Genomic DNA, 24,140 nt, shown 5'->3' on the forward strand with positions numbered 1-24,140 from the left:
TATGTACATTATATATACGTTATATATATGCACACTTTTTTTTTTGAGACGGAATGTGCACAGGCTGGAGTGCAGTGGCACAATCTCGGCTCACTGCAACCTCAGTTTCCCGGTTCAAGCAATTCTTCTGCCTCAGCCTGTTGAGTAGCTGTGACTATGGACACTCACCACCATGCTCAGCTAATTTTTACATTTTTTTTTTTTAGTGGAGACAGGGTTTCACCATATTGGCCAGGCTGGTCTCGAACTCCTGACATTGTGATCCACCCACCTCAGCCTCCCAAAGTGCTGGGATTACAGGCATGAACCACCGCACTGGGTCCTACACACTTTATTCATTCATTCATTGATGGACACATTAGCCATATCTTGGCTATTGTGAATAATGGTGCATTGAACATTGCGGGGTGGGGCATATGTGTCTTCAGGGTATTGACTTCATTTCCTTTGGATATAGACCTAAAAGTGGAATTGCTAGATCATATGGTAGTTCTACTTTTAATTTTTTGAGGAACCATACTAATTTCCATAATGGTTGTACTAATTTACATTCTCACCGTCAGTATGCAAAGATTCTGTCTTCGCATCCTTCCCGACATGTGGTATCTTCCATCTTTATGATAAAAGCTACTCTTACAGGTGTGAGGCAGTATCTCATTGTGGCTTTAATTTGCATTTCCCTTATGATTGGTGATGCTGAACATAGCTATTGGCCATTTCTTTTCTTTTTTTTTTTTTTTTTTGAGATGGAATCTTGCTCTGTTGCTAGGCTGGAGTGCAGCGGCACGATCTCAGCTCACTGCAACCTCTGCCTCCTAGGTTCAAGGGGTTCTCCTGCCTCAGCGTCCTGAGTAGCTGGGACTACAGGAGTACAGCACCATGCCTCACTAAGTTTTGTATTTTTAGTAGAGATGGGGTTTGGCCATTTGGCCAGGATGGTCTTGATCTCTTGGCCTCGTGATCTGCCCACCTCGGCCTCCCAAAGTGCTGGAATTACAGGCATGAGCCACTGCGCCTGGCTCCTATTGGCCATTTCTATGTCTTCTTTTGAGAAATGTCTCCAGAACCTATATGCATTTTTTAATTGGGTTGTGTTCTGGCTGTTGAGTTGTTTGCATTCTTCACATGTTCTTTGTCAGATGTGTGGTTTACAACTATTTTATCCCATTCCATAGGTCTCTTTACTCTGTTGATTATTTCCATTGTTGTGTAGAGCTTTTGAGTTTTATGTAATTCCATTTGTCTATTTGTGCTTTTGTTGCCTGTGCTTTTGGAGTCATGTACAAAAAAATCATTGTTCAGACCAGTGTAATGGAGCTTTTTCTGTAAGTTGTCTTTTAGTAGTTTTACAGTTTTGGGTCTTACATTTAAGTCTTTAACTCATTTTGAGTTGACTTTTGTGAATGGTGTGAGATGGGGTCTGATTTCATTCTCTGTGGATACCCAATTTTCTAACACCATTTATTTAAGAGGATCTCCTTTCCCCATTGTGTGTTCTTGGCAGCTTTGTCAAAAACTAATTGACCATAAGTGCATGGATTTATGGTTAGGCTCTCTTTTCTGTTGTGCTGGTTTATGTGTTCCTGTTTTTTACGCCAGTATCATGCTGTTTTGGTTCCTATAGCTTTGCGGTATGTTTTGAAGTCAAGTAGAGTGATACCTCAGCTTTGACCTTATTGTTTAAAATTACTTTGGCTATTCAGGGTCTTTTGTGGTTTCGTACAAATTTTAGGATCTTTTTTTTTTCATTTCCGTGAAAAACATCATTGAAATTTTGATAGGGATTCCATTGAATCCATAGACTGCTCAGGATAGTATGGACATTTTAATCATATTAATTCTTCCAATCCATGAACATGGAATCTTTTCATTTACTTGTGTCTTCTTCAGTTTCTTTCATCAATGCTTTACGGTTTTCAGTGTACAGATCTTTCACTTCCTTGGATACATTTATTCCTGAGCATTTGATTTTTTTATGGCTATTGTAGGTGGCATTGCTTTCTTGATTTCATTTTTGAATAGTTTGTTGTCAGCATATGGAAACACTATTGATTTTTGTATATTGATTTTGTATTCTGCAACTTTACTAAATTTGTGTAGTAATTGAAACAGTTTTTTAGTAACATCTCTAGGGTTTTCTATATATAAGACCATGTGTCTGCAAACAGAGACAATTGAACATCTTTTCCAGTTTTGATTCCTTTTATTTATTTTAACAATTTCCAAAATATTTTATTTTTATTTTTTCTTCAACTTCTAAGTTCCAGGGTCCATGTTTAGGATGTGCAGGTTTGTTATAAAGGTAAACGTCTGCTCTGGTGGTTTGCTGCACAGACCAACCCATCACCTAAGTATTAATCCCAGCATTCATTAGCTACTCTTCCCAAGGATGCCTATTCTTTCTGTCTCTTGCCTAAGTGCTCTGGGTAGGACTTGCAGTATTATGTTGAATAGAATTGGTGAGAGTGGGCTTCTTTGCCTTATTCCTGAACAAGTTGTCTGTGGCGATTAACTCACTCTAGTTAGAAACACTTGCTCACCCAGAGTGTGGATTCTCAGACCGGTTGTGAGTTTTATGATGTCTGTTTCACATTTAATGCTTAAATCATAGGGCATACCTAGTCTGAGAATCTATACTGTAGGTGAGTGGCTGTTTTTGACTAGAACACATTAAACCCTCCAGACAACTACAGGGGGTCTGCTCAGTAATTTCCACACATGGCTAATTTAATTGTACTGTATGCACTGTCCCGGTAATTAATCTTATCAACCAATTACTTACACCCTGTGTATCATTTTGAAGCCCAGTCTAGTGAACTAGAAAGTAAAATGTTATCTCTTCGTTGTCATTTCTTCCCTTCTCTCTTGGTTTCCTTTTTTTAAAACCAAGAAGCGTGTGTATTTTAAGATAGAGAGCCTGTACGGGCTTTCATTAACTATTTATTGGTTGATTATTAATTAATCCATGATTTTATTTTACCCATTTCCAGACAGGATTGCACCTACCTCAGCTCAGGTGCAGTTGTTTATCTTGTTCTTTGAGCTATATTATGAATTGTTGTGGCTTTCATTTGGGTGGTGGTGGCAGGGAGCCGTGTGTGCGTGTGTGTGTGTGTGTGTGTGTGTGTGTGTGTGTGTGCTGTGCTGTGCTGTTTTAAAATAACGCAAACAAGCAAGATCTATGCTCTATGCAGTGGTTCCATAAAAATAAGTTGGCCAGGCAAGTTGGCTCATGCCTGTAATCCCAACACTTTGGGAGGCTGAGACAGGCAGATCACGAGGTCAGGAGTTTGAGACCAGCCTGGCTAACATGGTGAAACCCTGTCATTACTAAAAATACAAAAAATTTTCCCGGTGTGGTGGCGTCCAGCTGTAATCCCAGCTACTTGGGATTCTCCTGAGGCAGGAGAATTGCTTGAACTTGGGAGACGGAGGTTGCAGTGAGTTGAGATCACACCACTGCACTCCAGCCTAGGCGACAAAGTGAGTCTTCATCTAAAAAATAAATGAACAAATAAAAATAAAAAATGAATTAAGTTATTCTTTCCAGCTCATTTTCTTGCTTTCTGTGTTTATGTTTTTGAGTAGTCTTATTGCACAGATAAAAGAACTGAGGCCTTCCAAGGGGCAGCGATTTACCCAGGGTCACCTGCCTTTTACTGGCCGCAATAGTAACAAGTAGGTGGCCTGATTCTGTGCCCAGGCTCTCCCGACGCCACATCCTGCCTGCAGGCCGTCCTGGGGTGAAACTTCGTGTTGCAATTTACTGGCCTGCCACATAGTTCCCGCATTCTCTTGGCCAAGCGCTGGCTTAAAAATTAATGACTGCTTAATGGACATTTCTATTTCTGAGAGTTGAGCTGTGCTTTTTCCTTTCTCCTCTGGTAGAAATCTGACATCCAGGACAGCCTCTGCTACAAGACCCGGCTCTACCAGATAGAAAAGTACAGGGCCCCCAAGGAGTCCTACGAGGTGAGTGACCCCCGAAGCAAACCCCAGGGTCTCTTAGGAAGGGTGGATTTCCATTTGCAGTAATTGGTAAAGAAACCAATTACTGTGGGATACTGAAGTAGCAAAAGACACAGACTTATGCTCGTAACTGAGCCCTTGAGAAACAGTTTACAGTGGAACCAGCGTCGCGGCGTCTGAACCATGATTCTCAGCTGTGGTTGTGGCTGCGTGTTAAAGTCACCAGGAGCGTTTAAACATCTGGATGCCCAGGCCGCACCTCAGACCAATTCCATTACATGTGAGGAGGGGAGACTCAGATATTAGTAGTTTTTAAAGCTCCCTGGATGTTCCAATGAACAGCCAAAGTTGAAAACTACTTTCAGGATCTCCCAAAACGAAAATGAGATGTTCAGTGTTTCACTCATCTATGAGTGAAACTAGCAAAAATGGATCTCGTAGAAAGTCAGAGTAAAACTGGTCATTAGAGGCTTGGAATGGCAGGGAGAAGGGAGGGTGGAGAGGGGTTGCGTAACGGACACGAAATTACAGCTCGACGGAAGGAGTAAGTTCTCGTGTTCGGTGGCACTGTAGGGTGACTATAGTGAGCAATAACTATTGTCATATTCATCAACTCTAACACATATATTGGTCCCAAACACACTATCTAGGCCTTTTCCACGTGGGTATTGGCCCATATTAGGCCTTCTTTTTTTTTTTTTTTGAGACAGAGTTTCGCTCTTGTTACCCAGGCTGGAGTGCAATGGTGTGATCTCGGCTCACTGCAACCTCCGCCTCCTGGGTTCAGGCAATTCTCCTGCCTCAGCCTCCTGAGTAGCTGGGATTACAGGCACGCACCACCGTGCCCGGCTAATTTTTTGTATTTTTAGTAGAGACGGGGTTTCACCATGTTGACCAGGATGGTCTCGATCTGTTGACCTCGTGATCCACCCGCCTCGGACTCCCAGAGTGCTGGGATTACAGGCGTGAGCCACCGTGCCCGGCCTTAGGCCTTCTTAACATTACATAGCACTTATAGTCATTCACCGGACATAGCACATCCAAGTCAAGAAATTTCTCACCAACATGGATATCCCCTACCAACCTCCGAGAAATCATCATCCCACTTGGGCGTGTTACCCTTCTTTCTCCGGGCCCATAACACTTGGGGGTGAAACTATACCTGGCATCTGGTTCTTACCTCACAGCCATAACACAAAGATCGCCCACAGGTTCCCCTTAAATAAGACAGCTAGATGGATCAGTGACTGTCACCCTATTAACCAGTCACAGGAGTATAGAGTAACGTACTTACTGTATATATTCAGAAAGCTAAAAGAGGATTTTGAACATTTGTAACACAAAGAAATGATAAATATTTGAGGTAATAGATATGCCGATTGCCCTGATCCGATCATTACATATTGAATACATGGATGGAAATATCACTCTGTCCCATAAAATAGATGTATAATTATTATGTATCAACTAAAAATAAAAGGGAAAAATGCAAATGCCAGAAAAGAATGAGATGCTTAAAAATAGAGCCGAGTGTAACACGTGGCATCAGAAGAAAGTGAGCTGAGGAACAGGAAAGTTTGGGATGAAGCAGGCTTTCCCGGCCAGCTGTCCCTGGTGACCTGATGTGACCTGGGATATACCTGAGAGAAAAAGACCACGGCCCTTTGATTTCAGAATAAAAACTAGGCTCCTGTGCCAAATTGTCTCAAATTTGGATCCCACACCCATGTTTGTTAGGAGACTGTGCCTGTGAATGCCAGATCCAGGGAGAGGGTCAGCGGTGGGGTCCCAGCTCAGGGCCCCTCATTTACCTTTTGCCAAGTGAGTTCTTCTTTCTCAGTGATTTTCCTGGGAACCTCCTTCCCTTTCCCTTCTGGAGCCCCTTCCATGTCCCCTGAGTGTCCTTGCCACAGGAACCTCTCTCCTGGGACACCCAGGTCTATTAGTCTGTTCTCATGCTGCTAATAAAGACATACCTGAGACTGGGTTATTTATAAAGGAAAGAGGTTTAATAGACTCACAGTTCCACATGGCTGGGGAGGCCTCAAAATCATGGCAGAAGGTGAATGAGGAGCACAGTTACATCTTATGCGGCAGCAGGCTAGAGAGAGCGTGTATGGGGGAACTCCCTTTATAAACCATTAGATCTTGTGAGACTTACTCACTCCAATGAGAACAGTATGGGGAAACTGGCCCCATGATTCAGTTATCTCCAACGGGCCCCGCCCTTAACACATGGGTATTATTACTATTCAAGGTGAGATGTGGGTGGGGACACAGCCAAACCATATCACCCAGAAGTTTTTTCATTTGAGAAGGGATCAAAAAAGGACCCTTTGTTTATGCCCCCATAAGGTCACTGGGCCTGGCCTCTCTCCTCTTTCCTTTTCCGACATAAAGTTTTCATCCTGATCCCATGAGTGGCTCACATCACTCTGGAAGGATCTTCCCTGGGCTTGTCTTGCACGCAGAGCTGCAGTGAGGCATGGTGGTTACCGAGGCCCACACTGGGCTCCCAGGCAGCCAGCTAAGCAGGTGTCCAGGGAGAGCCCAGCTGTCATGACACTATGACAGGGAGGGCCCCCTGCAGGGCCAAGAGAGGGACCCGCCCCCAGCATCGAGGTGGGCAGTGGCATGGGTCTCCATGTCAGACAGACCCTAGGGCAGAGGGAGAGGAGAAACTGGCAAAGACAAGGGCTGGGGGTGGCTGGGCAGGAGGCGAGCAGCCAGGAGTCAGTGATGCCAGGGGGACTTCAGGAACAGAGGAAAGGTCACCCGTGAAATGGTCAGCCGTGTCAACTGAGCCGCTAGTTGGCCTGAGGATGTTAGACAGAACAGCTTCATGAAGCGCCAAAAGCAGAAGAGAGGTGGCATGGTTTTGGGGGGTGGGGAGAGGGCAAGTGAAGTCAGCATCCACCTCTCCATAAGTGACGCTGCAGTGAAGGGAGAGAACGTGAGCTTGACAGAAGGATGCTCGGGGCTGGGGAGGAATGGTGGGGCTTAGCCTGGACCCCAGGCTGCATGCCCTCTTCCTCAAGACACGCTGTGGGACCCGGGGAAGACGAGGATGGAGATAAGCCCTTTGGAAGGTGGGTCTTGATGGCAGGAGCCCAGGTGTGCGGAGAGCCAGGTGTCCCCTGAACTCCAGAACCCTCTGGCCAGTTGCTTACTAAATGTTAACCCCTTTTTACATGAATGAAGGGGTCTCGAATCTAGCACGCTCTGAACAAGACTCTCCCCAGCCCTCCCCCTACCTCCCCTCTCTATGCATAGCAGCCCCATCCTCCCCGCAGTGCAGGGAAGAAAGACAAGTCCTTGTCTTTGACTCCCCGTGACTCCCAGAGCCAACCCATCACCAAGTTCTACCAGTCTGACTGCGAAACCCTCCAACCCCTGCCCTCTCTCCGCCTCCATCCCCACACCTGGTCCCAGCCTCATCACTCTCTCCTGGACCTCGGCTATGCCCTCCTAACTGATCCTCTTGCTTCTGGGATGGTGGCCCACCACTCCCTCCTGCCTGGCCTCCAGAGAGAGCTTTTCAGCCTCACACCGCATCACGTCACTTTCCTGCTTGAAACCTTCGGAGGCTTCCTTCACCTGCTGGGCAGACTCTGCACAGTTGCCCTGGGTGGTTCAGCCCTAGCTGGCTTTGCCGGCCTTGTCCCCCAGTCCCACAGCCCCCACACACACAGTGCTGCATCTGCCCTGTGCTCAGTCCATAGCCTTTGGGCTTGCTGCGCTCTCTCTGCCTGTGGGGGCTGTGTACAGGCCGCTCCCTTTTCCAGAATGTTCTCCCTGCCCCTCTTTGCTAAACCTAAGTGTCTTCAGATCCCAGAGCAAGGGCACCTCCCCACGGGTCCCTGCTGTTCCCTAATCTCTGCCATTTAGTCTCCTGCTGTCTGTCCCATCACTTATCCCATCTGCCTGCCACATTCCACACCCTGGGGCCAGCCCCACTTGCTATTTGATTAACATCTCTCCCTCTGGGCTGTGAATAGAGTCTGAGTCCCTTATGCTCCTCACAATATTCCCAGAGGCCACACGATGCCTGGCATGTAGTAGGCTCAATAAATATTTGCTCAATAAACAAATGGAAAGATCAAATGGGCCCTGACCAGAGTCTCAGAAAATGGATAGGACTGGGACAAGCAACGGAGCAGGTAGAACATTCCAGGTGGGACACCTGGCTGTTTTAAAGGCAGGGGGATTCCTGCAGTGTAGCACACACATGTTATCACCACCACATGGCCATGCCTTATGGCAGGGAGGAGCCTCTTACGGTCACCTGTGCTGAGGCTGGTCACCCGACCCAGAGTCCAAGGGGTGCAGAATTCACTGTTAGAATTCCTGCCTCGTGCTTTGCATGTCACTCACGCGGGTCTCATCCAATAACAACGCAAACTTAGGTGTCTGGAGGGCCCAATGTGTGTGCCCTAGGTGGCCCCTAAGCCACCTTGCCAATGCCCTGGTCCACGCTGACCTCACACCCTCCCCACTGCGACTGTGTGTCGGAAGGGGCCAGATCTCCAGGGGGAAAGGGGTCCTTCTTTCATTCCATTCCTTTTCTGTTTCCTCTGGCCTGAAGGCACATGGTGAGCGTTTTAAACATTTGTTGAAATATTTAGCAGTTAGGATTTAAATAGCAACACCGATGGGCAAACAGCATTTCCTTTTTCTGTGATCCATTTGTTTCCTCTAAACTGCAGTGACACTTCCCTAATTAAATGACAGCTATCAGCTTGTCTCTGGAGGGACCTAGAAAGTGGAGTGGGGCTAGTTTGGGGAAGGACTAAGAAATGGCCCAGGCTTCTCAGAAAAGTCCTCTCGGAGCCAGGGGTGGTGGAGGTGCTTTCCGTCCTCGGTGGGCCTGGGAGAAGCCACCCCAGGGCAGGGGTGGAGCTGAATGGGCACAGGGAATAGTGGAGAGTTAAACCAGGGTATGGCCCAGGGCTCGTATCCCCCAGGGATGTCATCAAGCCGTGTCTGGGCACTGAGTGCACGCAGTGGCCTCTTTGTTCCTTCTGATTCCAGCTCCTTTTCTCCTAGGAGACAAAGGAGCTGAATTCAGTTGCAAAAACTTCCCTATTGGGGTTACCAAGCAGTGATTATACAACTTGACCATTTTCTCTCTTTTTCCTGTCAAAGGCAGAGACTATAAAAGTGGGGTACATTTCTCATCTGAGAACACCCATCGTGTGTGCCCGACAGATTCCTTCCTTCCTTCCTTCCTTTACTCACTCCCTCCTTTTTCTCTTTTCTTTCCCCTTCCTCCCTCTCTTTCTTTCCTTCCCTCCTTCCTTTCCTTCCTTCCCTCTCTTTCCTTTCTTTGTTTCTTTTGGCTTTTCCTTCCTTCCTTCCCTCCCTTTCCTCCCTTCCTTCCTTTTCTTTCTTCCTTTTTTCCTTCCTTCCCTCCCTTCCTCCCTCATTTCTTTCTCTTATTCTCCCCTCCCCTCCCCTTTTTCCTTCCTTTTTCTTTCTTCGTTTCCAGCCCAAGCTGGAGTGCAGTGGCACAATCACATTTCATTTCAGCCTTGACCTCCCCACCTCGGATGATCCTCCCACCTCAGCCTCCCTAGTAGCTGGAACTACAGGCGTGCACCATTACACCCAGCTAATTTTACGTAGAGAGGAGGTTTCACCATGTTGTTCAGGCTGGTCTCGAACTCCTGGGCTCAAGCCATCTGCTTGCTTCCGACTCCCAAGGTGCTGGGATTACAGATGTGAGTCACCCCGCCTGGCCCAAATTTCCACATTTTTAAAGGACACCAGTCATACTGCATTAGGGCTCACCCTAATAACCTCATTTTAACTTGATTACCTCTGTAAAGACTCTCTCCAAATAAGGACAAATTCTGAGGTCCTAGAGTTAGACTGTAACCTATGAATTTTGGGAGAGTACAATTCAACCCACAACAGGGATGAAACATTTAAAGACAAATATTAAAATGTGCACTTTGTGTGTTATTTCAAAATCTATGCAACTTTAAAAAATATGGTTCAGAATCAGATCCAGCAGTCTGTGCTGTTAGGCATCAGAAGTGCAGCTCATGCCTGTAATCCCAGCACTTTGTGAGGCCAAGATGGGTGGATCACTTGAGGTCAGGAGTTCAAGACCAGCCTGACCAACATGGCAAAACCCCGTCTCTACTAAAAATACAAAAATTAGCCTGGATTGGTGGAATGCACCTGTAATCCCAGCTACTCGGGAGGCTGAGGCAGGAGAATTGCTTGAACCCAGGAGGTGGAGATTGCAGTGAGCCGAGGTTGTGCTATTGCACTTCAGCCTTGGTGACAGAGTAAGACTCCATCTCAAAAAAAAAAAAAAAAAAAAGAGGTGAAGCCTCATTACTTTTGGGGACAGAGTGCCTGGGAGAGGACATGGGTGGCAAGGAGGACCCTCCTGATGCTGGCTGTGTTCTGTTTTTTGATCTGAGTGCCATCTCTGTGGGTGTCTTTGCTGTTTGAGAAAACACTGAGCTGCTGACTTCTCATTAGAGCACTCCTCCCTATGGCGCCTTCGATTTTAATAAAATGTTTACCTAGAAAATCTATTCAGCACACGAGTTAGGACATCTGCTGCCTACTTTCGCGGCAATTTCAGGATTTGCTTTCTGTCTACAAAAACTGAAAGGAATAATTCCCAACCAGAGCTGCAGAGGTGAGGGGGAAGAGTTTAGGGAATAAATAACAGGTGCAGATTCTTGCATTGTTGAAGGATGTTCCTTTTCACAGGCCTCTCTGGACACCTGGACAAGAGACGTTGAATTCCATGCTGTGCAGGTAAGAACTAGGAGAATTATTATGTATTCGTCAGGGTTCTCCAGAGAAAAGAACCAATAGAATACGCAGAGAGAGAGAGACCGGGACTGAGACTTAATTGTGGGGGTTGGCAAGTCTGAAATCTGCAGGGCAGACCAGCAGGCTGGATGAGTTGATGTTGCAGCTTCATGTTTGAAGGCCATCTAGAGGCAGAGTTTCTTTTGCCAGAAGACCTCATTCTTTTTTTCTTAAGGCCTTTGACTGATCGGATGAAACCCACCCACATTATGGAGGATAATCTACTTAAAGTCTACTGATTTAAATGTTAATGACATCTTTGTTTATTTATTGAGATGGAGTTTCGCTCTTGTCGCTCAGGCTGGAGTGCAATGGCGTGATCTCGGCTCACTGCAACCTCTACCTCCCAGGTTAAAGCGATTCTCCTACCTCAGCCTCCCAAATAGCTGGGATTACAGGTGCCCACCACCATGCCTGGCTAGCTTTTGTATTTTTAGTAGAGACAGGGTTTCACCATGTTGGCCAAGCTGGTCTTGAACTCCTGACCACAGGCCATCCACCCACCTCGGTGTCCCAAAGTGCTGGGATTACAGGCGTGAGCCACTGATCCTGGTCTGTTAATCACATCTTTAAAAACACATTCACAGAATCATCTAGATTGGTGTTTGACCAGGCAACTTGCCTAGCCAAGTTGGTGTATGAAATTACCCATCATATATGATTCTAAGGGTTGGTCAGTCTCTGCCCAGGGCAGCAGGCTCTGCCAGCCCTATCCTTATCCAGAATTAAAACCTGAAGAATCCTGTTGTGAGTGGGTTTATCAGAATCCCTTCAGAGCACATTGGTTCTCGCTATGTGGAGGTGACTGTTTTTTATTGTCTTTATTGTGTTGCTACAACTATACACTCTGCTATGCATTTCTGTTTCCACCAGTGTGAGAAATGGGGTTTGCAACTATCTAGAGCTTCCTGGCTCGATGGCCTAATTTATGAATGAAGCCCTCTTTTTTTTTTTTTTTTGAGATGGAGTCTCACTCTATCGTCCAGGCTGGAGTGCAGTGGTGTGATCTTGGCTCACTGTAACCACAGCTTTTCGAGTTCGAGCGATTCTCCTGTCTCAATCTCCTGAGTAGCTGGGACCACAGGCACATGCCACTATGCCCCAGCTAATTGTTGTATTTTTAGTAGAGACGGGGTTTCGCCATATTGGCCAGGCTGGTCTCAAACTCTTGACCTCAAGTGATCTGCCTGCCTTGGCCTCCTAAAGTGCTGGGATTCCAGGGGGGAGCCACTGTGCCTGGCCCAAAGTCTTGTTATTATCAATTCAGTTGTAGGTTCTTCTGCAGCAAAATCAGTTTTCCCCTTATGTGATGGGCAACAAGGAACTAAAGCCAACTAGCCATGACATCTGGGCCCTGGGCCATCCCAGGTGGTAGCAGTTAGCACTTGGTTCTGACATACCAAACAGCTCAGAGAGGCTTACTAATCATCAGAGGGAAGGAAAGCCCATGTGCAGCTGGACTTGATAGAGTTACTCAAAGAAATCTTGCTTCAGCTCCCAGGGTTCCTCTGCCACGTGCGGGAAGAGGCAGATTTCTCAGGCAGCCATCCATCCTCTGGCCTGGGGTGATGAGGATTCGAAGCAAGAGTTGGTCCCTGTTAAATGCTTGCATTTGCTGTTCAGGCAATGAAACAGGTGTGATCTGCGGTCATTATTATCCTCCCAGAGCTGGGAAGGATCCACACTTTTGGTTATATATGGGGAAACACCTCCCTCGAGGAGAAGTGAATTGTCCAAGGTCACCCAACTGCAACATGCTCTCCCACGTTACGGAGAGAGCAAGGAACGGATTACAGGCTTCCGGACTGCCAAGCTATGACCACGGCTGGGATTCTCAGGTGCAGCACCTATGGCAGCCAAGCTGGGAAAGAAGGGGGCCCTGTGGGTCTTTGGAACACAGAAGCCTGTGGTCATTCTTCAGTGGCCATTACACCCCACTTGCACAGCCAACAGGGAAGACTCCGAAGAGGACCAGCTCTCTGGAGCTCAGCCCTCAGAGGCTGAGGATGGGTTTCCCCCTCCTGTGGCATCTCCATCTCTTCCACAGGACAATACACACTATTAAGGGTCTTGGGTAAACAATTGTTCATGGGGCCGTGTTTTCAAAATGTCTCACTTTGTAAATATCCATGCACATCTGCAGTCGGTGGAAACAGTTGATAGAGAACAAGAAGCTGTTTAGTGTACAGCTTGCCTCTGGGGCCTCATGTGGCCTTTTCTCTGATCTGCCTCTGGGGATTTGGAACTGTGCCATGAAGGTGCAAGAGGATGGACTTCGAACGGAGAGCTTGAATCCCATTGCCCACCCTCAAGTCCACGTGGGTGCTGGAGCATCAGAGGGAAGCCAGGCATCTCTGCAGGCGGCAGCCTTGCTGTGTGCAGAGCTTGCTTGTGGAAGGGGGATGTGATTAGTCCCGCTGAAGAACCGTTTCCGTTATGTAAGGCAATTTAGCATCCTGCTCCCTAGGAAATTTCTTTTGGAGAAATAGGCCATGCAAATGAAAAAGTCTAATTTGGGTGATAGGTTGCGTTTGGTGACATGTGCTTGGAGGGCAGGGAGATTGGCTGGTTGTAAATAAGCTTGCTTTCTCTGGGCTGTTGACCCTTCTGCTTGGAGTGACTCTGAGGTTCTCCCCAGTAGGCAGCAGCTAAGGGTAAATTCTTGATTTCCCCTTAGAAACTGGTTACTATGAAGTCCCTGACTTTCTGCCGAAGAAGGATGTTCTGAGGGTTCTTGGGGACATACCAGGGTATAGATCTTGGGATAAAGTTTAACAAGGGTGGCCTTAGCAGGGTTTCCTGGAACTTTCTGTCTGGGGGTGCATTTTCCCTCTTTTCAGCCTCCATTGCAGCTCTCTGCTCATTGCCAAATACCCGCCTTGTCAGCGACGGGAAATTTGGTCTTTCAGGCCAACCTTGTTCTCTTTCCACACCAAACTCCCACGCATGGACACCACTGGGTGTCCATGGACTCTATCTGGGTAGTGATACTAGTCCCAAGAAGTTTTCATCCTGATCGTTAAGCTTTTGAGAACCCAAGGAGGGTTAGAAAGGAATGAAAACGGACCGGGAGCAGTGGCTCATGCCTGGAATCCCAGCACTCTGGGAGGCCGAGGCAGGCAGATCGCGAAGTCAGGAGTTCAAGACCAGCCTGACAAACATGGTGAAACCCTGTCTCTACTAAAAATACAAAAATTAGCTGGGCATAGTGGGGCATGTCTGTAATCCCAGCTACTCAGGAAGCTGAGGCAGGAGACTCGCTTGAACCCAGAGGCAGAGGTTGCAGTGAGCTGAGATCACGCCACTGCACTCCAGCCTGGGCGACAAAGCAAGACTCCATCTCAAAACACACAGACACACAGACATACACACACACACACACACACACACACACACACACGCGCGCGCGCACGCGCGCAAAAGGAATGAAAGCAAACCTAGGCAGCCACCAGCAGCTCTCAAGACTTGGGGACCACAGAGCAGCCTGAAAAAGCATTTGCTGATCGATTTAAAAAGCAATCTTCACACGGAAGACGGCAGTGTTGTCCTTTCTACCAGATACCATTTGGAAATGTATGACAAAGGTGCATTTGACTACTTTTTCCTGTAGAAAGTGTCAGCAGGTAGAGCTGGTGACTTTTGCATAAAAATAGAGAAAGAGGGAACCAAGCAAAAGGAGATTCTGCCAGATTTTTCAGGAAAGCCGGTAATGTTGCCTTTGATGCTGGATGGGTGTGTGTCTCTGGGTGTGGGAGCGTGTGTGTGAAAGCTTGTTCTCCTTTGCCTTAGAGAAGGTGGCCTGTTGGTGTGTCATGGACACAAAGGGAGAGGGAAGCTGTGGAAAATGATGATTGTCCTTTGCTGGCTTCAACCGAGGTGACCTGGAGCACACGGTCCCCTTCATGGCATTCCAGATCACACCCTGGAGCACGTGCCTTTCTCTGGAACATTTGGATCCCACTGGGGGAGCTTAGGACAGTGGCACGGTCCTGCCTCTGGGCCTTTTTACCCCTGGAATTGCCTGACCCTGCCCCAGGCTCTGAGAGTGTGGTGTCCAGTCAAGGATTGACAACATTGACTTCAGGGCCATGAAAATCCAAGTTTCCACAGGCTCATAGGTGGATTACGTAAGCACTGCAGGCTGTTTCTTCCCGTGGAAAGGAGGTAGCGGAATTTGCCTTGTGGGGGGTCATGCCCTCAGGGCATCATCTAGCACCCTGTGTGTTTTCAAAAAAAGCTGGTGGCAGCTGTGAAGATGCTGAGCAGGGAGTCTGAGGAAGCTTCGCCTCTCCTTTGTTGGGGAGGAGCCACATCGGCTACAGGCCAGACCCCCAGGGAGCTGTAGCCCCTCCCACGGACACTTGTGAAACGGCTCAGCGTCCCCACTTCTCACAGCTGTCTTCTTTCCCACGCAAACACTGGACATCATGAACTTTAACCTGCAAAGACTTTGAACAGCCATATTAGAAAGGGCTCTAAAACTGCAAAGAGATGTTTCCTTGAGAAGCTTCTCAACATGAATGAAAAATAGATGAGCTCTCTTGGTTTGCAAATGCTCTTAAAGTTGAGGGCAGAAATGTGAAAAAGAAAAGTCTTTTTTTCCTCCTCACCCACAGCGAGGTCAGAGGTGCAGTTGCTTTAACAGTAAACACCAAACACAGGCTTTCGGGCTGGAAAAGAATTTCTTAGTGACATCACCCTTCCCAGAAGCTTGAACTGAATTAATTTTAATTCAGTTCATTTTCTACCAGCCCTTTTAAAAAGCACTTCAATAACTATTTATTAAGCTTTCTCTAAGCATCTAGCTTTATGCCATAGGCTGTGGGCTTGAAGATATATAAAACAGTCAAATTCATTCTCATCAGCTGGATTATAATCTAGTACAACAAAAGGCAAGATTTATGCCGAAACAATGGCCACTGCCAAACGTTTTGGCTCACATCTGTAATCCCAGTACTTTGGGAAGCTGAGACAGGAGGGTTGCTTGAGACATGAGTTCGAAACCAGAACTCATGAGGCATGAGTTCGAACCAGAGGCATGATTTCTCTACAAGAAATCTTTTTTTTTTTTTTTTTTTCTTTTTGAGACAGAGTTTCGTTCTTGTTGCCCAGGCTGGAGTACAATGGCATGATCTTGGTTCACTGCAACGTCTGCCTCCTGGGTTCAAGTGATTCCCCTGCCTCAGCTTCCCAAGTAGCTGGGATTACAGGCATGTGCCACCATGCCTGGCTAATTTTGTATTTTTAGTAGAGACAGAGTTTCTCCATGTTGGTCAGGCTGGTCTTGAATTCCCAACCTCAGGTGATCCATCCGCCTCAGCCTCCCAAAGTGCTGGGATTACAGGTATGAGCCACTGCACTCGGCAAGAAATCTTTTTAAAAAAATAGTTGGGCATGGTGGTGCACACCTGTGGTCCCAGTTACTCAGGAGGCTGAGGTGGGAGGATCACCCGAGCCCAGGAACTCGAGGTTGCAGTGAGATATGATGACACCACTGCATCCCATTCTGGGTGACAGCACAAGACTCTGTCTCACACACACAAAGAAGGCTGCTTACACATGGGTCCTAAGTACCCAAGTGAGTGCTCACGTGATTAGGGGACAAAGGGCCAGAAGCCCATCTGGACCACTTGGGGCTCTCTGGATTTGTTGTCCGTGTTGTGTTGGCACCTCCTTGGCTTGAATGCCCCAAATAGAACCTGACATGAAGGTGGAAGTAGCTATGTTTCCAGTCATCTTTGCAAAACCATTACTGGAGGCACGATCTTTGGGCTCCACTTTGAATGCACACAGTAGGTTCCCAGAAGTCCTGCTCTGCTTCACCTTCGTTCATTGGGCTTGTTCCAGAATAATTGACCTCCTAGGAATGCCTTGCCCTTGCTGGAAAGCCTTGAAAGAGGACAGTACAAGGGAGCTAGGGTCAATTGAAGGCCACTCGCTACCCAGGTAGAGGGAGATGGATTTCCTGGAGCATCGGCTGGGCCACAGCTCCTCCCTCATTCAACGCACAGTTGACAGCATAGAGGATTGAAAAGCTGGAGTTTCTCTAATCAGTTTGGATGACTTTTCAAAGAGAATCTCATTGTATCTTCCAGTGCATGTCTAAATGCATATGTTTGCTTCCAATTTGCAGGATAAGAAGCCCAAAGAGCAAGAAAAAAGAGGGGATTTTCTTCATCGACCATTCTCCAAGAAGCTGGACAAGAACCTGCCCTCACACAAGCAGCCCTCAGCCTCGCTCATGACACAGCTTCACAACACCAAAGCCCTGCTGAAGGACCGGAAGGCCTCCAAGGCCAGCTTCCCTGACAAAGGTGGGTCAGCTCTGGGGACTCTCTCAGGCCACTCCTGTTGGGCTGTGTGTCTGCTGTGTACCCTTCACAGGGGAGGGCAGTATGAGCCCTAGAGCACAGACGATTCCCGTGGCCCCAGAAAAGCAGGATTCATGGACCTGAGGTTGCCTGAGCACAGTCTGGGACCCAGCTGTGTGGCATTAGCCACCTGTGCAGGAAGGATTTGAGAAAACAGAGACGGGGTACGTGGTATTATGGAGACAGAAATCGGGGTGGATAATATCGTCAGAACAGAGGTTGGGAGGCACAGGATCGCAGGAACAGAGATCAGGGTATGTGTTACTATAGGGGCAGAGACGAAGAATGGTGGGAGTAGAGATGAGGTGCAGGAGCAGAGACCGGGTATCTCCCTGATAGTATTTGGCGTCTTCCCTAGAAAAGAGGACCCTGTGAAGCACTGCAATGTGATTGAATCTGGGGTGGAAGTAGCATGCTCAGACCTGAGTTCAAATCCCAGCTCTACAGCCTGCAGAAGTCCAAGATCCTTCACTGCTGAGGATCTTTGCTGGCTCTCTTAGTTACTTGTAAGGGCTCCTACCTGTCAGAGCTGTGGATGAGATTGATGCATATATAAGCTTCCCCACCTGAGTCAGACGCAGCTCATCACAGAGAACTGACAAATGAGTTTCTCTCCCACGAGAGCTGAAAGACGCAAAAAGGAGACCTTACTGGACACAGGCTTAACATGGTAGAAATGCCGAGAGGGCACACAGGAGCTGGGAGCATCCTGAAGCCGAGCCATGAGGTAGAGGAGAGGTTCTTATTACTGAGGGGGGATGAGACACATCCTAGAGTTCAGTCTCCTTAAACATGAAGAAGTAGGTTCAGAGAGGGCTGTGGCTGTCTGAGATACACTCAGGCGTAGTGGGCAGTTAGTCCCTGCATGGGACTTGAACCCGGCTCCTGTCCTCCTACCTCCCGTGCTGCTCCCAGAGAGAGGCCACTGTCCCCACATGGCCCAAAGCAACCTGCTTTCCTTGGAGCAGAGCACAGCGGATCAGGGCGGGGGCAGCAGTGTCCACGTGGCAGCTGGAGCATTGGAGACCTTGGCCATTAATGAAGTTGTACTCTTTTCCACTGATGCATCTCTGGCGCCTATTTCATTTTGGCGCCTACGTGTTTATTGACGCAAGGCAGGGAGGCTTCCCAGTGCCCTCAACTGCTCCCAAAATCGATCCCAGCGGGCAGCAGCTTGCTTCTGCAGCTGGGCTGCCACAGAGCCTATAAAACGTTATGGGAGAAGAAAGAAGCTAAGCCAGAGCTCATTCCGCATGAACTTGGCTTTATTGCCCTCATCTCTAAATCCGTAGGGGGTTTCCCCTTTCTTTTCTGGCCCAGTTTGCAAACCTGGATTCTAGTCTATGCCAACCGGAGACAGAAACTGCGGGGATCTGGCAGGTTGCCTTAACTATATGGAGGATGCTGTTCTACCCCCGTTCAGAATTGGGTGAGGCTCCACCCAGATTAAAAGTGATGAGAGAGCCTTAAAAGGGAAGGAAATCCTGACATATGCTTCAACACAGATGAACCTGGAGGACATTATGCTAAGTGAATTACGCCAGTCACAAAAAGCAGATACTGTGTGATTCTACTTGTATGAGGTCCCTAGAGTGGTTGGATTCATAGAGGCAGGCAGTAAAATGGTGGTTGCCGGGGGTTTCAGAGAGTGGGGCTATATATAGGGTGTTAGATTTGCAACAGGAAGACAGTTCTGGAGACTGACTCCACAACAGTATGAATATACTTATCACTGCCGAGCTGCACGCTTGAAAATGGTTAAGACGATAACATTTCTGTTACGTGTTTTTTACCACAATAAATAAAAATTTAAAAGTCACGAGGGAAGCACTCGTTCCAGTGTGGGCTGTCCGAGGACCAGATTGGCAGGAGTTCAGTCAGGGGAGCTTGATGTGCTTCTGGGAGTTTTATGGATGTGCCGTTGAGTACATGTACCTTTTTTATTCCAAGATCCTTTGGCAAGGTCCAGATTTTTTTTTCTTTTTTTTTTGAGACAGAGTCTCACTCTGTCACTCAGTCTGGAGTGCAGCAGAGCCATCGCAGCTCACTGCAACCTCCACTTCCCAGGCTCAAGTGGATAATATTTTTTTTGAGATGGAGTCTTGCTCTGTGGCCCAGACTGGAGTGCAGTGGGACAATCTTGGCTCACTGTAACCTCCGCCTCCCACATTCAAGCGATTCTCTTGCCTCATCCTCCCAAGTAGCTGGGACTACAGGTGGGCGCCACTACACCCAGCTAATATTCATATTTTTAGTAGATACAGCGTTTCACTGTGTTGGCCAGGCTGGTCTCAATCTCTTGACCTTGTGATCCTCCAGTCTCGTCCTCCCAAAGTGCTGGGATTACAGGCGTGAGCCACTGCACAAGCCCTAATGTTTTAAAAATTTTTTAGAGACTGGGTCTTGCCATATTGTCCAGGCTGGTCTTGAACTACTGGGCTCAAGCAGTCCTCCCACCTTGACCTCCCAAAGTGCTGGAATTACGGGCGTGAGCCACCGCTGCCTAGAGTCCAGAATTTTAAGCAACCCAAAGCAGGGAGGATGTTGGGCGAGAGCCACGAGGCAAACTGGAATCCTCCTGTCACCAGACCCCTGTCCCTCCATCCTAGAAAGACTGCCCAGCCTCTGTGGGGGAAGTGACACACTGCTGGTGACATCTTGCAAAGTTGCCAAGGCCGTTTGTTGGTTGCTTTCTTCTGACCTTGGCAGGGAACTGTCTCTGTCAAGCTGGATGTCAGAGCAGGCGGGAGAAGGGCTGTGAGCACTGTCCAGGCGTCCTGATGATTTTTTTGCACTTTCTTGGTGTGCAGATTCCTTCGGCTGCCGCAATATTTTCCGCAAAGCCTCTGATTCCAACTGTGTGGCTTCTTCTTCCATGGAGTTCATCCCCGTCCCGCCGCCCAGGACCCCGAGGATTGTGAAGAAACCAGAGCCCCATCAGCCAGGGCCTGGAAGCACCGGCATCTCCCACAAGGAAGAACCCCTGATGCTGGAGATGGTGCGCTCCTTCGAGTCTGTCGATCGCGACGACCACATAGAAATGCTGTCTCCCTCTCATCACTACAGGATTCTGAGCTCCCCGGTGAGCCTGGCTCGCAGGAATTCCAGCGAGAGGACACTGTCCCCGGGTCTGCCGTCTGGAGGCATGTCACCTCTCCACACTCCTTTGCATCCCACTGTGGTCTCTTTTGCTCATGAAGATAAGAACAGCCCCCCTAAAGAGGAGGGCCTGTGTTCCCCACCTCCGGTTCCCAGCAGTGGCCCCGTGCAGCCTCTGGGGAGCCCGAATTGTGTGAAAAGCCGAGGCCGGTTCCCCATGATGGGCATCGGACAGATGCTGAGGAAGCGACATCAGAGCCTGCAGCCATCCATGGATAGGCCCCTGGAGGCCAGCCTGCCCCCGCTGCAGCCCCTAGCCTCCGTGAACCTTGCCTTCGACATGGCCGATGGGGTCAAGACCCAGTGCTAACTTGGGCCAGCGGGATTTGGGGTATTGTAGAAAACAGCAACGGAACAGAGCTCCACACATCTGTCAGGGTGTGACATTCCAAGTCTTCGCATGGAGCATCCTTAGTGACCCGTTGGTTCCTGCCACACAGCATCCCACCTGTAGCTGAATCCACAGACCCAAGGCCTGCACCACCCAACCTTGCTTAGGGACCCCCAGAGATGCTGGAATCACCAGGAGGGTTGGCTCCAGGGGCAGCCAATTCCAGTCCTTCAGATCTTCCTTCCTCCCAACCACTCACCAACCCCTTCTAGTTCCCACTTCTGGGCTTGGGGGAAAAATGGGGCATCAGCCTTCTGGGGCACTCAGATAATGGACTGTTACCAGATCTTTCTTCACACTGTGCTACCTGTGTGCCTCTCACAGCAGTCGGCCACAGTCACAGGGAGAGAACAACATCACAGTCATTCATCCAGGCCGAGTTTCCTCTGCGGAGTACAGCAGCCCTGCCTTTCATAGCAGGGATTCCCTGAAGGCCAGCAGGAGCTGGGGGCAGGCCCAGGATACTCAGAGGAAGATGGGGAGGAGCTTCGGACAAAGATCAAACATTGGGGACCTCGACAGAAGAGAAAGACTGAAGGAGACACTCATTTCCCAAGCAAGATTTTGATAGATTCTTTTTTTTTGGTTGAAACATGTTAATGATTGAATTACCTTTTCCAAAGAGATTTTTTTTTTAATATGATGTTGGTAAATTGAAATAACATAAAAACTTGGATGGAGAGATGAGAAGCAATTCCACCAAACTCATGTTTTCACTAGAAGGTTCAGTGTGGAGGGCAAAAGAGCTGTCTGTCGTGATGTGCTTAGTGGCATGGCCCATGGGCAGGGCACCATCTCCGTGGTCCTGCATTCATCCTGTTGTTAAGGCATAGCCCTGATCCTTCTGGAAGGCATAGAACACGGTTATGGCTGGTTCTGTCGAAAGAGAGAAAAGATAATTGTGATAATTCAGAGCATAATTCGGATGGCAAGAAGGCAGCATGACCTCTGTGCGGTGTGGATTTCAAGCTGCCCAGAGAACAAGTGTGGCTCAGAACTCAGCGAGTTTGCTGGAAGCAGGGAGCCGGCTTGCCTGGCAAAGAACCTGTTCAGATACAGGACAGTTTCTTCTTCGGGGAAAGCTGAGCTCCTCAAACAGGGCTCAATCCACGTTGTGTGTTCACACCTTTCTCCAAGGATCGAACCAAAGATGCGTCTCCAGTGTTGTGTCTGTGCCCCCCATGTGTGCGTTTTGTGGGGCCCCGTGCTGTCTGACTGTGTCCAGCTGGCACTTGGCAGGGTGCGCTCGGTTGTGAGCAGAATCAGAAAAGAAGAATCAGCACAGGTTGGATAGGGGTTAATGTAGGAGACTGGTTACAGAAAGGCCTGGAGTCTTCAACTTTTGACCTGTGCAGGTGTGATCAGAGACCACCTCTGTGGCCACCTTAGGTGGTCATCTCAGTCCATGGATCCCAAAACAAATCTAGAATTGCAAAGCCAGTCTTTGTGTCCCTGGCAGGCAGCCTTGCCAGAGGGTAGAGAGGTAGTTCAGAAACATTCTCTCATTCACCAGTGGGGACGTCCCTTAGTCCCCCCATCTCTGATGGAGCAGGAGAGAATGGATATTTGGCCAACCTTGGCAAGACCTGGAGCTGCCTCTTTCCTCCCTAAGGGATCACCCTAGTGTTAGGGCATTCTAGGATGAGGTCAGACCCCTTAGCTATTGGTGGTGTTTTTTGTGTAGCTTCAGACTGGGTTCCAGAACTTACCATTGAAAATAGAGCTTTTAGGCCAGGCGTGCTGGCTCACACCTGTAATCCTAGCACTTTGGGATCCCAAAGCTCAGGAGTTCGAGACCAGCCTGGGCAACATGGCAAAGGCCTGTCTCTACAAAAAATAAAATAAATAAATTAGCTGGTGTGGTGGCACATGCCTGTAGTTCCAGCTACTTGAGGGCGCTGAAGTGGGATGATCCCTTGAACCCAGGAGGTCGAGGCCGCAGTGAGCCAAGATCATGCTACTGCACTCCAGCCTGCGTGGCAAAGTGAGACCCTGTCTCCAGAAAAAGAAAATAGAGCTTTTTAAGCAGGGAGAAGAAAAGAATAATATAAGACCGTCTCTCCATTTGACATGAAGTGTACCTTTTCTAATGACGGTTTCCAGCCACTCTACTCTGCAAGTTCGCAGGGCATGCACTGGTGCATTGGGAACTTTCTGGAGCCCCTGATGCCTTTTCCTCACATTATACTTTCCTCAAGAAACAGGAGTGCTTCCGCCTTGCCATTAGCTGGTGGAAAACGTGCTTCTCATTCCCGGCATGCTTCAAGAACAGCTGCAGTTGTTCCGCTAATGACCGCATTGCCATTGGTCACCTGGACTCTGAACTCAGGTTTATTCTAAACCCAGTGAGAGGTGAGGGGGAGTGAGGAAAGGGATCCACTGTATTTTGTGTGTGTGTGAGCACCTGACAAATCTATGAAACTGAGTGAAAGGAGAAATGCTAGATTCTTTATGATTTTATTATATTTATATGGAAAATCTGACTCCGTTTTTGGTAAGTCCGAAGCGTGTTGTCTGTCCGACCGTGACTGCCTTCCTCAGTCTGTGCCTGTGATTCCGGTCACCTTGTAGTTACTGATGGAAATTGACGGGACTGTCGTCATGTGATGTCCAGGAGGAAAAGTCCATTTTAATTGTATGATTTGGTCATAAGTAAGGACTATATTTATGTCACCATTAGTAGATATATGTACTTTTGTAATGACTGTGAAATACACTTTTCCCTCACTATGACTGTTGCTTTATTTCCTGATAAATCTTAAAACATCTAAGTACATTGTGAATAATAGTACAGGTACCATCTTTTATGTGGAGTTCTTTTTGCTCTGTCACCCAGGCTGGAGTGCAATGACCGATCCCTGTTCACTGCAGCCTCAGCCTCTCCAGATTCAAGTGATCCTTGATCTCAGCCTCCCAAGTAGTTGGGACTACAGTTGCACACCACAATGCCTAGCTAATTTTCTTTGTAGTTTGTGGAAACAGGGTTTCGCCATGTTGCTCAGGCTGGTCTCAAACTCCTGGGCTCAAGCGATCTGCCTGCCTTGGCCTCCCAAAGTGCTGAGATTATAGGCATGAGCCACTGCACCTGACCTTATGTAAAGCTCTTGACCTAGCATCTGACTGGAAACAAGCAGGAATGGCATTATGGGGCATTTGGGGGCATTTTCTGGGCCAGTATCCCTTCCTTATTTTACCTGCAACAGGTGTGCCTACGAAATTCTATCTGACATACATACTACAGGTGGCAATTAAGATGAATCAGCCTTTTTCATTTGGGCGGATTAAGATCTTCCGTGGAGACTCTGAAAACGGCACACAGAGGATGACAGTTATGAACTTCACTTCTAGATTTTGTCCTTGTAGTAGGCCTCGGTCATGGATAGGGGAAGAGGGATGACGAGATGGAATGGGAG

The 24,140-nt window shown here is 48.1% G+C and overlaps 1 protein-coding gene across 1 annotated transcript in view; it reads left to right on the plus strand.

Annotated features, from left to right (window-relative positions):
• Window positions 1-23,457, plus strand: part of HUNK (hormonally up-regulated Neu-associated kinase) — a 131,970-nt gene extending 108,513 nt beyond the window's left edge. Inside the window, exons 8-11 of the mRNA XM_002761364.6 lie at window positions 3,889-3,972; window positions 10,702-10,749; window positions 16,940-17,120; window positions 19,988-23,457. Coding sequence (XP_002761410.4) covers window positions 3,889-3,972; window positions 10,702-10,749; window positions 16,940-17,120; window positions 19,988-20,646 — 972 coding nt within the window. The 3' untranslated portion in view covers window positions 20,647-23,457. The remainder of the gene's footprint in view (window positions 1-3,888; window positions 3,973-10,701; window positions 10,750-16,939; window positions 17,121-19,987) is intronic.
• The last annotated feature ends 683 nt before the right edge of the window (window positions 23,458-24,140 follow it).

The sequence above is a fragment of the Callithrix jacchus genome, chromosome 21 (assembly GCF_049354715.1).
Source record: "Callithrix jacchus isolate 240 chromosome 21, calJac240_pri, whole genome shotgun sequence".
NCBI classification, from domain to species: Eukaryota; Metazoa; Chordata; class Mammalia; order Primates; family Cebidae; genus Callithrix; species Callithrix jacchus.